The 16,386-nt window shown below is 34.3% G+C and overlaps 1 protein-coding gene across 3 annotated transcripts in view; it reads left to right on the forward strand.

Annotated features, from left to right (window-relative positions):
• The window catches only part of SCRN3 (secernin 3), a 45,182-nt gene that overhangs the window by 217 nt on the left and 28,579 nt on the right, over nucleotides 1-16,386 (forward strand). For 2 of the 3 annotated variants that reach the window (XM_074338219.2, XM_019727471.3), the window contains exons 2-5: nucleotides 1,746-1,914; nucleotides 3,357-3,538; nucleotides 4,100-4,299; nucleotides 6,440-6,652. In XM_074338219.2, the coding sequence (XP_074194320.2) occupies nucleotides 1,756-1,914; nucleotides 3,357-3,538; nucleotides 4,100-4,299; nucleotides 6,440-6,652 (754 nt within the window). In that variant the 5' untranslated portion in view covers nucleotides 1,746-1,755. The remainder of the gene's footprint in view (nucleotides 1-1,745; nucleotides 1,915-3,356; nucleotides 3,539-4,099; nucleotides 4,300-6,439; nucleotides 6,653-16,386) is intronic. The other variant, XM_074338223.2, reaches the window with a different exon arrangement.

Below are 16,386 nucleotides of genomic sequence, written 5' to 3' on the forward strand. Positions count from 1 at the left end.
GGCTGGGGTGCAGAGTGCGGCCTGGGCAGTGGCGCTTCTGCAAAAGGTGTTTGAAGTTCGAGCCCTTTACTCTGTGAATTCTGGCTCGAGTAACGTATTCTTTTCTGTACTGATTTTCCTATCTGTTATGAAAATAGTAATTCTCTATGTAGCCCTATGTAGCAGGTTTGTGAGGATGTTCCTGGAAGCAGCAGTTGGTGAACTAAAGCACATAGAATAGAATGTCAGCTCTAAATGAACGAGGACTGTTTTGTTAATAGCTGTACGGTCCCTGGAGCAGAAAGATATTCAATTAACATTTACTGAATGATAAATACACACTAGGTGTTAGGCTTCGCTTTAGAAAGGGGCTAGGTGCCTTCCTGACCGGGCTGCATGTTTCCTTAGCTTCTCTATCACGCAGGTTAGACAGCTCAGATCCCCTAGTGCAGCTTGACCCTTGAGAATCCAGGGTTTTGCGTGGACGTGAGTGCTAGGGCTACAGGGTATCCATCAAACAAATCCTTGTGAGTGTGTGTGATGTCTTTTTTGAGAAATTTACTCGTCTGCCAAATGATAACAATAACAGCTTTCATTTGAGTGTCTTCTATGGTCTATGCACTGTGAAAACACTTTACACACTGTTTTACTAAATTCTCATGACAACTCTATGAGATACTTAACCTGTGAGGCTAGAGAGTGGTTAAATAGCCTGCCGAGGTTATGCAGTGGTAGAAACTAACTTTGGAACCCAAATAGAAGGCGATACAGGAAATAAAGGTTGAAATACACACGAAACAAACAGAAGCAATGGTGACCTCTCTCATTCCATCACTGAGGAAAAGAGAAAAACTTTCAGGAGTTTCAGGCTGAAGTTGTTCCTTATTTGAATCATTTTGTTTTCTTTTGAATGAAACATTAGATTTAAGTTTTGTTTTTAAGATGCCTGCATAAAACCATTTTAAGTTTGGGCATTATAAAGGAAACTAAAGTTCATTCTGGAAGCAACAGGAAAAGCATGAGACACTTAAGTGTTCTGCTAAAATTTAGGATTTAAAATTTTTCTGAATTACAAATGAAGACATAATCTTGATATTATATTCTACAATTAGGATTTACAAGTTACATATGTGAACTTCCTCCTAGAAATATCAACAATTTGAAATTTTATTGACATTTTTTTATATTTGTCTGATTCAGTAAGTCTGTTTCAAAATGTCAGTCTTACCATTATTAAAATCTGTGTGTAGTCTTCCTCAGCTTAAAGGAGACCCCTTCCTTCTTCCTTTGAGGAAAAGACTGGGTACATAGTACTGGGACTTTTCTATAAGACCCAGTGATGAGAACATAAAGATTAATAAGACATACTCTCAGCCCTCAAGGATCTCACAGTCCAGTAAGGAGACTATATTTATAAATACAGTGCTGTTTACAACAGGACAAGGGATAGGATTCCCAAATACGGAAATAGTCAAAGGTGACGTATGGAAGACTTCAGGAAAAAAAGATCTTACAGGGTAAATTTGACCTATAGACTAGAAGGTACTTGTCATTTCCATTTTCTTATTAATTCTTACAGTACAAGATTCATTTCTAAGTCATTTTCTTACTGATATTTATAGTGCAGTATATGAAGTTTAAAACTTGAATGAACAGCTTTTATTAGATATGGCAGTAATATCCCTTGGTCATCAATTAAAACTCTGTTTTGTATATACTTAAAACTTTTTTCTCTTTTTATTTTGAATCTTTTATATGGTTTTCAGTTTTTAAAAAATGGAACCTTGTTCCTGTGACACTTTTGTGGCACTACCTCCAGCAACAGTTGAAAATAGGATTATTTTTGGGAAAAATTCAGATAGACTGTGTGATGAAGTACAAGAGGTAGTTTATTTTCCGGCTACAGTTCATGATAACCTGGGAGAACGTCTCAAGGTAGGTGAAATACATGTTAGCAATATGTTTCTTTAAAAATATCATAAACCATTATTTCTATTATTAATAAACTATTTGGCAGAGATTATAGAAGTTAAAAATTCAAGAATTTGAGTTTGAAAAATAATTTGAATCAGAACTAGACTTCTGGTCTTTTATTTCAATGATATGGAGGAGGCTGAAATAACAATAACAGTAATTGTTGATTCTTTGATCAAATATTTGAAAATTTACCATATGTAAGCATGTTAAATAGGGCAGGGATTTAAATCCTGCTGTCAAGCTTAAATTCTAGTAGAGGAATAGGATGTGTATGCAACTAACCCCATTCTCAAGTAGGATGGTTTAAATGCTAAATTTAAGAGCAGCAAGCTGTGGGGAAGGAACAATTCAGACTAGGCATGAAGGAAGGGTTCATGAGGACTTGAGGTTTCTGCTGAAGTTTGATGGACAAAAAGGATCCTGATTGGTGTAGAATAGGAAAAGTCATTCCCGACTCTGGACTACCAGTTTTATTATCTGGGAATAAAAGTTTTATTGGGCCCAGGGATTACAGTATCAACATGCTTTTTGTCCAGTCATTTGATAGAATACACATTAATTAAAGGATCCTTTAAATTTTTTATTTAAAAAATCCATTTAACCTGGAACTTAAAATAGAAGTTTCACATTATGCTTTAATTGCTAACATATATATTTTTAGGTTTCATTTCATTGATATTCTGATACTAAAATGTGTTAAATTTTAGATGTTTTCTTTTTTTCTTTTGCTGAGACTATTCATCTTGGATCCATTTCCGCTTTTATCTCCTCATTTTCAAATCTAGCCTATCCTGTAAACCAGTGGTTCTCCTTCTTTTCCCTGCTGTGGACATACCAGATAGGTGACTTCCACATATAACATGGGCTTCTATGGCAATACCCTGCAGTTAAGGGCTACCATATGGGACTTATATCACTAACCAAGAAACACTGGCCATTGAGATTGAGAACTGCTTCTTTAAGCTTCAGCTCACATGCATCTTCCTCTACAAAATGTTTGAAGATTTAACAACTAGAAACCATCTCTCTCCTGAGCTTCCATTAATTTCTTATCTTCACTTTTCTTCAATGGCCTTTTTACTTTATATTTTGTTGTATGTTGTTAATGTGCAATCTCAGTTTCTTGAAAGTGAGATCTGTCTCCGATTCATCTTTGTAACATTTCTTAGCAGAGTGCTTTGTAATAGGAGATGCTCAGCAAGCATTTGAATGAATAAATGCTTTAGGGTCAATTCTGAATATGTTTTAAGGGTAATGCCTTTATTATTGAAAATTTCTATTTAGTTATACTTCATTTATCTCTTTCAAAATGAAAATTTCTTCTGATTGATTTTCAGATTCTGGACTTTGATACCTTTTCTGTTTTTGTTTAATGGCTGTTGCTATGACTTCCTTTACAGTGTACTTACATAGAAATAGATCAAGTTCCTGAAACATATGCTGTTGTCCTCAGTCGCCCAGCTTGGTTATGGGGAGCGGAAATGGGAGCCAATGAGCATGGAGTTTGCATTGGGAATGAAGCTGTGTGGGGAAAAGAAGAAATTTGTGATGAAGAGGCGCTACTGGGCATGGACCTTGTCAGGTAATTTTTCTGATATATTTTTGCACTATAGAACTTGTCTGAATTTTAAATTTTGGTGTAACTCTCACATGTTTTATTTTCCTATTAAAAAAATTTATTTTTGACTTTGATACTTTGTGTCAAAATGCTTAAAGTTACAGGCATGCAATACAAAGACTCAAATATCATTAATTGGGAGAAGTCTAAGAATTGAAAATTATGATTCATTGGAAGTACCTAACATATTTTATCAGGCCTTAACTAATTCTCACAGTAACCTCATGTGGTATATATTATTATCCTCATTTTACAGATGAAATATCTGAGGTTCAGAGATAAAGTAACTTGCCAAGAAATTACCAAATTGGAATTTGAACATTGATCCATTTGACTCCAAAAACTTTGTTTTCAATTCCAAACTGACTTCAGAAGGAATAGTTTAGAAGTTACATTTTAGTTCATCTGTTAACTCGAAGGAATTTTTACATGGCATAAAATTGCTAAATCTCATGTGCATGAAATTATTTAAGCAAAATAATGGAAATTTACTTTAATCTGAGAACTTTAATATTTTTATTTTAGACTTGGCCTTGAAAGAGCTGATACAGCTGAAAAAGCCCTCGATGTCATTGTTGATTTATTAGAAAAATACGGCCAGGGTGGAAATTGTTCAGAGGGTGGGATAGCATTTAGCTATCACAACAGTTTCCTGATAGCTGACAGGAATGAAGCCTGGATTCTGGAGACTGCAGGGAAGTACTGGGCGGCAGAAAAAGTACAAGGTATGGCCAGCTTTTCATCATTTGTTTTACAATTAATAAAAACCCCCTTAATTGCAGACATTGCATTTAATTGTCTTTCAAGATTTATAATGCAGTACAATGAAGGCTTGAAAACATTTTAAAGAACAAACAATGCAAGAGCACTATAGAGAGCTCTCTTAAAAAAGAGAAAAAAAGGTGGCGCTATCTTTTTCATATATATGACATAAATTTTAAATAACTTATTTTCTGCACAGTAGCTCTTGGTTATTTTATAATGCTTTCCTACTTTTTAATAATCATTTACCATTTCTTTCTCTCTTAACTTTGGGCTGAACTCCAAAATTTTATCGTGTGTGGGTATGGAGGTGAGGAGAGGGGTGCGGTATCTGTGGGTTAGTGGTTGGAAAGAATATATTAATACAATAGTAAAGTATAAACAATTGATATCATAGTAAAATAACACAATTTGATTGTTTTAGAATACTTTGCTTTTTTTTTCTCATTGTTTCTTTGTGAAACTATTCCTCTTATTTTTCAAGTGAGAAAATCCAGATATGTGAAGTGAATTATTCAAGGCAGTGAGTGAAAAACTTAGAATTTAAATCTTTTCGGCCTGACTCTCAGTTCAATGTTCTTGCACTAGAATACAGCCTGGTGCTCAAGCACAATCCCATACTTGTGTACTTACCTCCTGGACCTCCTAGTTTCACTAGGGAGATGAGATACACATGTGAAAATATTAAATGGTGCATGAATGATACAGACACTTAAATACTGCATACATTTAGAGAAAGGAAAAGTCATTGTGATCCGGAGCAGTACAGAAAGGATTTATGAAGATAGCTTCGAGCTTTGGAGGATTTGGATGTTATTTTTCATAATAGGTTATTGCCAGTTGTTTTGATGGCCATTTTATTTTATATTTTGCATGTATGTTTACTAATATATACAATTGAACTTAGACTATTTTTCTTATTGTGGTAATTGGCTTGATTGAATAAATAGCCCTACCTAGCCATCCAAAATGAACACTTTCACTGGGTCTAATTATCCAGCTGTAGAGTAACTTTGCCAACTGGTTTCTCTTCCTTTACTAATGAGCCCAAGAACTAAACAGTTAAACTGTAGGAAATTAGATAGAAAATTCATTTTTTCTGTCTTTAATTCTAGCATGACTTACGTCTAATTTTTGTAGTGAGAATGTGGGTAAATAATATATAAATATGTAAATAGTGGGTAAAAGACATGAAGAGATGTTTTATCTAAAAGGATATACAGATGTCAATAAAGCACAAGAAATAACGTTCACCATCATTAGCCATTAGGAAAAGGCAAACTAAAATCACAATGAGATATCAGTATAATTGTATCAGAATGGTGAAAATAAAAAGTGACACCACCAAATGCATGGCAATTGCAATATTGTGCATTTATCCCAGAGAAATAAAAATTTACATTCACACAAGAACCCATGCCTGAATATTTATAGCAGCTTTTTCCATAATAGCCCAAAACTGGAAGCAACCCAGATGTTCTTTAACTTGTGAATGGCTAAACATACTATAGTACATACATACTATAGAATACTACTCAGCAATAAAAAAGAATGAACTGTTGATACATATAATAACCTGAATGAATCTTTAGAAAATTATACTGAATGAAAAAAGCCAAAAGATTATATACTGTATAATTCTATTTATATAACATTCTTAAATGACAATTACAGAAATGGATAACAGATTCTAGTGGTTGCCTGGGGTTAATGAGGAGATGGGGATTGGAGATAAGTGAGTATGACTATAAAAGGGCAACCTGAGTGATCTTTGTGGTGACAAAAATATTGTGCATCTTGACTATATTAACATCAATATTTTGCTTGTGATATACAGTATGTTACCAGTGAGGTAACTGGGTAAAGGATACACAGGGTATCTTCATTACTTCTTTTAACTGCATGTGAATCTATACTTACCCAAATAATAAAAATTAATTTAAAAAGTAATTCATTCATCTTCCTGAATACATAATAGATGCTTATAGTACACAATTTGGAAGTCTTTATTTACATTTACATAGTGATTAAGAATCATAATGTACAGACAGCTACATTATGTTAACTATGACTTTTCTTCTCCCCCTCTTCTCTGAAAAATAGAGGGAGTTCGTAATATTTCTAATCAGCTTTCTATAACAACCAAGATTGATCGGGAACATCCAGACATGAGAAACTACGCTAAGCAAAAAGGCTGGTGGGATGGTAAAAAGGAGTTTGATTTTACGGCAACATACTCCTATATTGACACAGCCAAGATGATGATTTCATCAGGCAGATTCTGTGAAGGCTACAAGCTTCTGAATAAACACAAAGGTAATGTAATCATTTAAATAATACCAAAATGAAAACTATGTTTTTTGAGGAATTATTCTTAGTAAAGATATAGTTTTATTTAAACTAAAAACATTATGATATTGTAAGCTATTTTTTGAGATGAGTGAAATACTGTATAACTGTGAGAGGGTAAGAATTCTTTTTAAAGGACAAGTTCAGATTTGTAATCCGCAGACCCTTTTTCCAGTTCTTACTGATATTCTTAAAACCAGATTGAGATTACTTTTCTCAGAGTTCATTGGTACATGGAGACAGAGATCATTTATCTTTTGATAGTACCATTATTGATTATTTTTTAATTACAAAAGTTATAGCTACACTAGTCAAAAAGATGAACTGAGCAGATTAAGAATTTCCATTATCCACTCCAAAACTCTAGAAATGCTGAATAAAATATTTAAACATTAAACACATATATAGCTAGGTTCTAACACAAGAAGAGGAAATCACTAGGTACCAAAAATGAAGAGACCCATAGTGCTAGCAAGATTTGAGGTGTCTCCGTCCCACGTAGTCTTCCTCTTTTCTGTGTCAAAGGGGTATTCTGGACCAGATAAAAGCCTTAGAGGCTAGTTTTAACATCCATGTAAATGTAGGTGTCTGAGAGAAAGACCCATTTGGGGAGCAGGAACTAGGCTCTTTACCAAGATTATAGTTACTCTGCTCTCTGCCCAGAGTCCTAGCCTGGAATTGAGCTGTCTGCTGTCTCAGGTGTTGGGTCAATACAATCTCCGTGAGAGATTGAACTCTGAGCTACATATACTTTGTAGGCTCAGCTGGGGCTACCTGTGCTGTTCTGAGAAACAAACACTGAACCACACAGGATCCCAGCATTCTTGTATGTCTATACCCACTATGAGAATATTTGACGTGACAAATATTTAGATTTTACTCAAAATTTCCATCCAAATGGTAAGTGTGCTATAATGAATCTACATGTAACTGCCATTGAAAACATTTAGGTTACATGGGCATTCAGATGAAAGGTTATAGTTTCTACTGTTATGTTCTCAAGTTAACTGATATTTTCTTCTGCATTATCTAACATGCTGTTAATCTCATCTAGTGGTATTTTCATTTCAGATACTCTAGTTTTCACTTCTACGTGTTTCATTTGGTCCTTTTTATATACAGTGTACACTGTATCTCCCATTTCTCTATTAATTACCTTATGGTTTTCTTTAAATCCTTGAGCATATTCAGCATATTTATTATAGCTGTTTTAGCATAATAGGAATCTGATTCTTCTGGGATCTCCACTGAATGCCGTGTATTAAACAGGATCTCTCTACTCCAGCTGGTGGGAACTCAATAGATTCCCAGCCCTGTGTTAGATTTATGAACTTTTTTTACTCATAGTTCCTGGTAATTGCTCTAGCCTTAAAAATTGTTCTTTGGCCTGTGGATTTTCAGTGTGTGTGTGTGTGTAAATTGTTATTCAGCCAAAGGCTGAAGGGCACCACTGTACACATTTCTGGAACTTTTTCTTTGAGTAGCTCCTTCGTCTCTGGTATTCTGCTCTGCAAATTCTAGTCACCCTCGTCTCCCTGAACTTTGACCGTTTCCTCAACTTAGAGTGATCTTTGGGCTCTGTCTGTGTTCCCCCTCCCTGCACTGTGCTCTGAAAGCTGCCTCCCAACAACACTGAGCTTCTGGAGTCAGCGTGGTGGTAGGGCTTACCCTCTTTGTTTCCTCTCTCGGGATCATAATCTTACTCTCCTTGTTGTCCAGTGTTCAAAACCCGTTTTCTATATTTTGCATAGTTTTCTGTTCCTTTTTTTACAGTAGGAGGGTAATTCTGGACCCTGTTCTTTCATGTTTGGAAGCAGAAGTCCTATTTACATTATAGTGTTTTGGGTTATTTGCAATATAGATGAGAAATGCAATTATTATCCAATAAAATACATTATTATTATTATGAACTGTACATAAATACAACTACTATAAGTTCATTGAGAGTTAAATAAATAGGTAATCAGTATTTTATATTCTATCTATTATGTAGACATTCTTGGTATATTGTTATGTAGGTTTTAAATATGTTTTAGTAATATTTGGGGAAATTGAGTTTTTAAATATAGGCTAGGGATACATGATTATTTTTCCCATGTAAAATAATGGACTCTAGACTCCAGTTATTCAGTGTTTTCCCAGATATTTTAGATTCAGGTAAGGAGGATTTATGCATATGTATTATAGTAACCAACAATCTGAAGGCCTGTATTACCTGTGTGGCCTGCCAGGATTTTCCCAGAAGAGAATTCCCACTGAAGATGATTTCACAGAAAAAAATTATAAACGCATGAGCAAATTCAGTGCTAAGAGCGGAATAATTCATAGACCTAACAAATGTAGGAAATTCACATGCAAGGGACAGTTAGAGCTAACTGAAGCTATTTGATAATATTAAGGAATTATTAAAAAGCTCAGGTGTGATCATTGTATTTCTTTTCTGACACTTTTATGCACATAACTTTTCTTTAGCAATATATAATGTAGATCATTCTATTTTAATACATACAGAACTTTCTGTTTTTAAACAGCTGCATAGAATTCTATTATTTTGATATCTTGTTTATTTCCATATGTTGTATTTTAATCATTACAAAGATTGATTGTATAAACAATACTTGAGTTAACAAAGTTCTCATTATTTAGGTTGTTTTTAGTTTTTCATTTGAAATTTGTAGCTTATATGTAATGCTCATAGCTTATTTATAGTCACATCCATGCTTATTTTCCTAGAATAAGTTTCTAGAGATAGAATGTGGGGTCAGAGAATATGCATGTTTTAAGGCTTTTGAAACACGAAACAACCTCCAGTACTTACGGTGCTTTTCTTCTTGGCAATAAACTTAAAGCTTCAGGACATAAAATTAGCAGGCCTTCTTAAAAAAATGAAAAACAACAACATATAATTAAAATGGAGAGGAAAATGCCAAGAATCCTCAGGTTTAGGTAATTTCACAAAATGAAGACAAAATAGAAACAATTACAAATTAATTAGTTACTGCATCATAATAATTGTATTTTATTTAGCTACAAAATAACTGAATAATATATTTGAAATGCATACGTGATTATAGTAATAGATGCAGCTGACATGAAACTTCCTTTTCCCCCAAGTGTGAAGTACAGTTCACCCAGCTTTCTGTGCTTTGCCAAAAGAATAAGTGTCTTTCCAGAACTTTCATAGAAAATTGACTTCTAGTACACTATGGTTAATTTTTCCTATGATTTTTCTAGATGGAAGAACTTACCTCTCTTCATTCCAACTATCCCTGCCTGATAGCTATTAACTGTGCTGCATGTATATCCAAATTGTATATATAGTCATTCATGTATTTTAAATAACTAGTTTAAATTGCAGTGCAATTGCACCCTATGTTTTGCATTCATTTAAGGGAATCCTGCAGTCTCAGTACTTATTCAGTGCTTGCTAGTGGATTACTTATAGCTGTCCTACTTAAGTGACCATGTAAATCCTGCTTTCATGTTGAGAATTGTAGGTTTTGAATACAGAAAACATTTTCATAATACCTGTATTATTGTAGTGTTATGGTTCTGACACTGTTTTCATTAAAACTTGCCATCTATAGGAATTTAAATTTGAATTATTTAAAAATCTCACTATGTCGGTGCAGAAGCTAATGTGTCTGATAGATAGGTGTGGATGGTAGGCTACTGCTTTGTTGTTTAGTTTTAATGCTAAAGCCTGTTTTCAGGTGCACCATTTTTTCTTCCTGCATTTTTTTCTTTCAAAATTAACAGATATTGCTCCTGTAACAAGTTATTTATAAATTATTTTTCTTGAATTTGAAGTCATAGCTATACTATGGAGAAACTGGAAATTTGCTATTAACATAAAACATTTGGTAGCTTGCATGATTAATTGAAGGTGAAACATTATTTTATATGAAAGTCAATTTTATTTTAACAATTTAGGTACAGACTTGCTGTACTTTTTTAATGATTCCCATATATCATGGAAATAGGGGAAACTCTTGCTTTTCATGCTTTCTTTGTCTTTGTGAGTTATTTCATTTTTTAATTCCTTTATTGTCACTGTACTAGAGTTTTGGGAGACAGGAAACAAACACCTGTGGTCACCTAGCTATGAAAGTTATTTTTTTCTTTCGATCTAATTTTAATGCAATAATTAAAACTTTCTGTATAAAGTATCTGAAAATATCTTATCTGATGGCAAGCCTATATATTTTTTTAACTGTACTTGGGTCTGCTATGTTCATTACCGTTATAGGCAAACCTCGGAGATACTACAGGTTTGCTTCCAAACCACCACAACACAGTGACTATCGCAATAAACTGAGCCACACAGATTTTTGGTTTCCCAATGCACATACAAGTTATGTTTCCATTATACTGTAGTCTGTTAAGTGTGCAATAACATTATGTCTAAAAAAACAATGCCCATACCTTAATTAAAAATACTTGATGGCTAAAAAATGTGAAGTATCATCTGAGCCTTCAGCGAGTTATAATCTTTTTGTTGGTGGTTGCCACGCATCTTCAATTTGTAAACAATGCAATATCTATGAAGCACAATAAAACAAGGTATGCCTGTATTAAGACACTGATACTACTTGAGGATAAAAGGAGTCTGATGTATATAGTAAATGGGAGCCATAATAGTGGAGAGGTTAAAGTCACAGAGCTGGACTTGAGTTTTTGGTTATGAAGCAGTAGCTACCTAGTATTAGACTAACCTCCCCTCAAGAATAACTATAAAAACTGGAGGAATAAAACAGTTTGAAGGCATGAGTGAACACCCAAAACAGTTAGGATATGAAGGGCCTACATCCAAGAGATTGAGAAAAGGCTGTCTACACTTTGAGAAAAGCCTGACTTGTATGTCACAATTTCTCCTTAAAGTAATTGTTGACTTCTAAGCATCATGTATGCAGGATGAAACACTGAGAAATCAAGCAGAAGGCAGTTGGTAAAGTGATCTCAGATAGAAGCAAGGAAGAGCAACAGAAACAGTAACATGGATAAAACTAAATGAATACTGACCGTTTAATAATAATTGTGTGACCAATGGCCACAGCTACAGTGCATAGATTTTGTGTAGTACTGAGACTATGCTTCCCACAAGCTGCTCCTGCTGAAAGCAGCAGGCAGACTAAGGCAGGCCCTTGGGATGCATGGGACTCCTCGGATGGCTGACTTTGGGTCAAGGATTCCTGATAGCCTTGCCACGCTTTTCTTAGATGGTATGGCAGTCTGGGAAATTCTCCTCCTGCCTTTATTCCTTGTCTACTAAACTCAGACTTGTTTCACAGTTTCTCTCACAGGCATTTCCCCTGATAAAATCCTTATACATTTAATCCCATGTTGTAGCATTTGCTTCTCAGAAGACCCAGATGAACACCGTAGAATTAAATGTATGAGAATAGTAGAGAAGACAGGAGGCAGTAATTGGAGTGAAAGTGTTGTAAGATCCTTGCATTAACTGCTAAGTGGTGAAGAACTAATTTAAGGAAGACTGTAGTAAGTCAAGAAATTAATAAAATAATAAAAGAATATATAAAGAATAAGCTAATAGCATAGAGATATAATAATAAATACTTGAAAAATTCAAAAGACAGCAAGAAAGGAGAAAAGGGGACAAAGTATAGCTGGAATAAATAGAAAACTAATAATAAAACTGTTGATTTTGTTTTATGTGGAATTTTTATTATATGGTTTCTAGCACTGATGTCGTGCTTTCAGAAAGGTCATTTTCATTGTACCAGAAACGGTTATTGACATATTTATAGTTTTATTTTGTAAATTAAAATTTTAATTCTCTGGACTTATTCTAAAATAATGTATGAATTAGGACTCAGCTTTTTCCCCCCACCCCTCAAATAATTTGTCAGTGATCCCAGCACCACTTATTAAATGAATTATCTTTACATAAACACCTAAGTAAACCCAAGTGTAAATTACTGAATTTTGTCCAGTTTTGTTTAAGAACAGTGGAAGTGTACATATGTTGTGCGGGAGACCCTGTTCGCTGCGCCATTTGTCGTGCAGGGAGGCCTGCGGGGTCTCTGCTCCCGCTCCCCATACAAGAACGCAGGATATGGTGAGGCCAAAAAGGAACACCCACGGAGCCATAGGTAGGGGAGTCATACCACTATATTCTCTCTGGCGGCACTATACTCTCAATGGAGGCTGGATCCACACTGTCCGCAAACCGCCATCCACGCTTGCCAGCCCAGCCGCCATCTTCTTGCTAGCCCCATTCTTTCTCTTCTCCCTTCTCTCCTCTCTCCTAGCGTAGCCACAGCAGTTATATTAGTGGCCAATGGCTCACTGGTTACAGCTGACGGCCAACTAGCCACAGCTGATGGCCATGCAATCACAATTGATGGCCATTTACTACCTGAGCCAGCACCTGTCTATGTGAGGCCGAGAGCCTGGAAACTGCTTTCTGGGGCTCTGTCCCCACAACATAATAAGTGCTCAGTGCTTGCTTTATGAGCCAAGGAACAATATGAGTGAATTTACAATCCTGCTTTTTAAGATTTTTTTATTAAAATATAGCTAACATACAATATTATACTGGTTTCAGGTACACATCATAGTTATCCAACATTTATATACCTAAAGAAGTGACTACCAGCAACCAGTGACTACCAGTAAGTCCAGCAACCATCTGACACTGTTATCACAATATTATTGACTATATTCCCTATGCTATACATTACATTCCCATGACTTACTTGTTCTATATCTGGAAATTTGAATCTCTTTTCCCTTTCATTCCCCTCCCCCTTAAAACTTTTCAATTACAGTTGACATTCAGTATTAGTTTATATTAATTTCAGGTGTATAGCATAGTGGTTAAACATTTATATAATTTGGGAAGTGATCCCCTGAGTAATCTAGTACCCACCTGGTACTACACATAGTTATTACCATAGTATTGACTATTCCCTATGCTGTACTTTACATCCCCATGACTATTCTGTAACTACCAACCTGTATCTCTCAATCCCTTCACCCTCTGTCTCCAGCCCCCTCCCATCTATCACCCTGATAAATCTAATATCCATCTGACACTATACACAGTTATTACAATATTATTGACTATATTCCTTATGCTATGCCCTACATCCCCATGACTACTTTGTAACAACATTTGCATTTCTTAATCCCTTCCCCTTTTTCACCCACTCCCCCTCTCATCTGGCAACCATTAAAATCTTCTCTATATCTGAGTTTCTGTTTTGTTTGTTCATTTATTTTGTTCTTTAGATTCCATATATAGGTGAAACCACATTACATCTGTTTTTGTCTGACATACTCCACTCTAGAATACTGTTTTTTTAAATGGTAGCACAAATACCTCCTTATTACTCTGCTTTTTCAGAATTTTCCTGGTAATGTTCCTTGAATATTCATTTTTCCAGATAAATTTTACAATAATTTTTTCAGCTTGTCGCCAAAAAAATCTTTTTGAGGTTTGACTGGAATTGAATTAAAACTGTGGATTATTTTAGGAGAGAACTGACATCTAATGACCTAATTTTAGTCACATATTAGCTTGTTAATGAAGCAAAAGATTGCAGAGAGCTGTGATGGATGGATGTTAGGAAGGATGTCCGTTCTATCTGAGTTTTCAGTCTGATACCCCAAAGTTACAAGGGTTGCATAGGGAAGCAAAAGTAGTCTTAAACATAAAGATAATCCCTGATGAACTGTCTATTTATAAAATTAGTCGTCATTCAAACATCTTTCCCTACTTAACGCTACCTTTCCTTTACTGTCAGCACTTTTATTGATCAATTTCTAAATGATTATTAAATATTCAATAACACAATACACAACACAAAATAAAATGGAAACTGTGTTAAAGAATCAAGATTTCAAGAAGTCCATGAAAGTAGTGTTGGATAACTGCTTAAGTCACACACAAAGCCATTGATAGACACATGAAAAATGGGGCAGAGAGTTAGACCTATTAAGAATTGAAGAAAAAACTGAGTACAATATATGACAAATTGCCTCAAAAAATGAATGTTTGACTATTAAAGAACTAACACAGGGACTTGAGAAATTTGATGAAGGCCTCAAATATTTTTGCAGTAAGTATCTTTATGATCATGCTGCAATAATCAAAGTCGAATTCTCTTACCCTTTTGTTGGAAAAATTACACTTGATTCTTTTTTGTTTTATGAATTAGCATGTTAAAATTTTAACCTAAATTTTGTTAACTGTAAGCTTATATAAATTTATTTTTATAGTGTTTTTATTTCACTTTAAAGACTCAATCCATCATTTTTCTTCACTGTTTACCATGACATTTTGATTCTTCTCATTTTATTTATGTTTGTTTATTTTTATTTTTGCTTTTGCCTCTTTTAAAATTTTATTTTTAAAAGATTTTTATTAAAATATAGCTAACATACAATATTATTAGTTTCAGGTGTACATTATAGTTATTCAACAATAACCACCTGGCACTACACAGAGTTATTACCCCATTATTTTGATTCTCATTTTAAATGTGTTGCTTTAAGTGGCTATTTTCTGGTACCAGTTTTTTTCTGATAAGAATTTCTCATGTTTATCGAAAGGAAAGCTTTTAAACCTATTCTGAAACTCTTCAGGAAACATCCTTTTTGAATTGTTAACTGTGGTTACCTCAGTTGAAGTTGGATCAGGGGACTTTCACTTCTTTATATTCACAGATCTACATATCTATATCTGTATCATTGTCTGTCTGTCTGTCTGCTCATCTCTCTCTTTGTTGCTTAGAACAGTGCCTGGCATTAAAAGGCTCTCAATAAATATTTATTGAACAAATGAGAGGTGAACAGGGAAAAATCCCATTCTTGTATTTAGAGAATTTATAGACAAAGGAGCAGGAATGCTTATAGATAGAGAAGAAAAGGTCATTTCAGTTAAGCTTAGTAGTAAGTTTTCATTTGAAGGTGTTTTAATTTGGTTCAGGAGGAACGGAGAGTCATAAATTTTGGAGAAAAGAATTATGTCATGTGAGGTGTTTTAGCTACTTTTAGAGAACTGCATTGTGTAGGGGTAAGGTTATTCATCTTGTCATGAGGGAGTTAGAACCACATCTTTGACTAGAGATATGTATAAAAGGAGCAGAAGTGTCTGAAGGCATGAGAGGCTTTTTATATTTTTTGTAGAAATGCCTTCCAAATAGGGAATTCTGAGGCTCTCTGTAACCATGGACATGTTGTGTTTGCTAAAGAGATAAAATAGATTATTTTCTATTTTTCTAAAAAAACCTTAAAATGTCACACTTTACATATAAAAGCATAAAACAATACCATCTATTTTCATCACATACAATGAACATTTAGATTTTGAAAGTAGTCCAGCAGAATTATGTACATACAAATTCTATGAATGATTGTGTTTTGTCTCCTTCACTCCCACTCAGGTTACAATTCACACTTTCATATAAGAGTATTAATTTCAGGCACAGAAATTATTACAGAAAAAATAATTTGTTATTTTGTAAAGAACATCTTGAATAAATAGTATGGGAAACTAAGCACAATATTCTCTTAATAGTTGGTTGCCAGAATGGATATACTCAGATTATAGTTACTGATATTGTCGGGCTCATTGTTACCTAAATATAACCTTAAAATATTTTGTAACGACAATGAGATTATGTATGTTTTTGCATTATTGATTCCTTTTTGTTAGAAAGTTGCACCGATTTTTA

This window comes from Rhinolophus sinicus, chromosome 17 (genome assembly GCF_057876585.1).
Source record: "Rhinolophus sinicus isolate RSI-liver-muscle chromosome 17, RSI-T2T, whole genome shotgun sequence".
Taxonomy (NCBI): domain Eukaryota; kingdom Metazoa; phylum Chordata; class Mammalia; order Chiroptera; family Rhinolophidae; genus Rhinolophus; species Rhinolophus sinicus.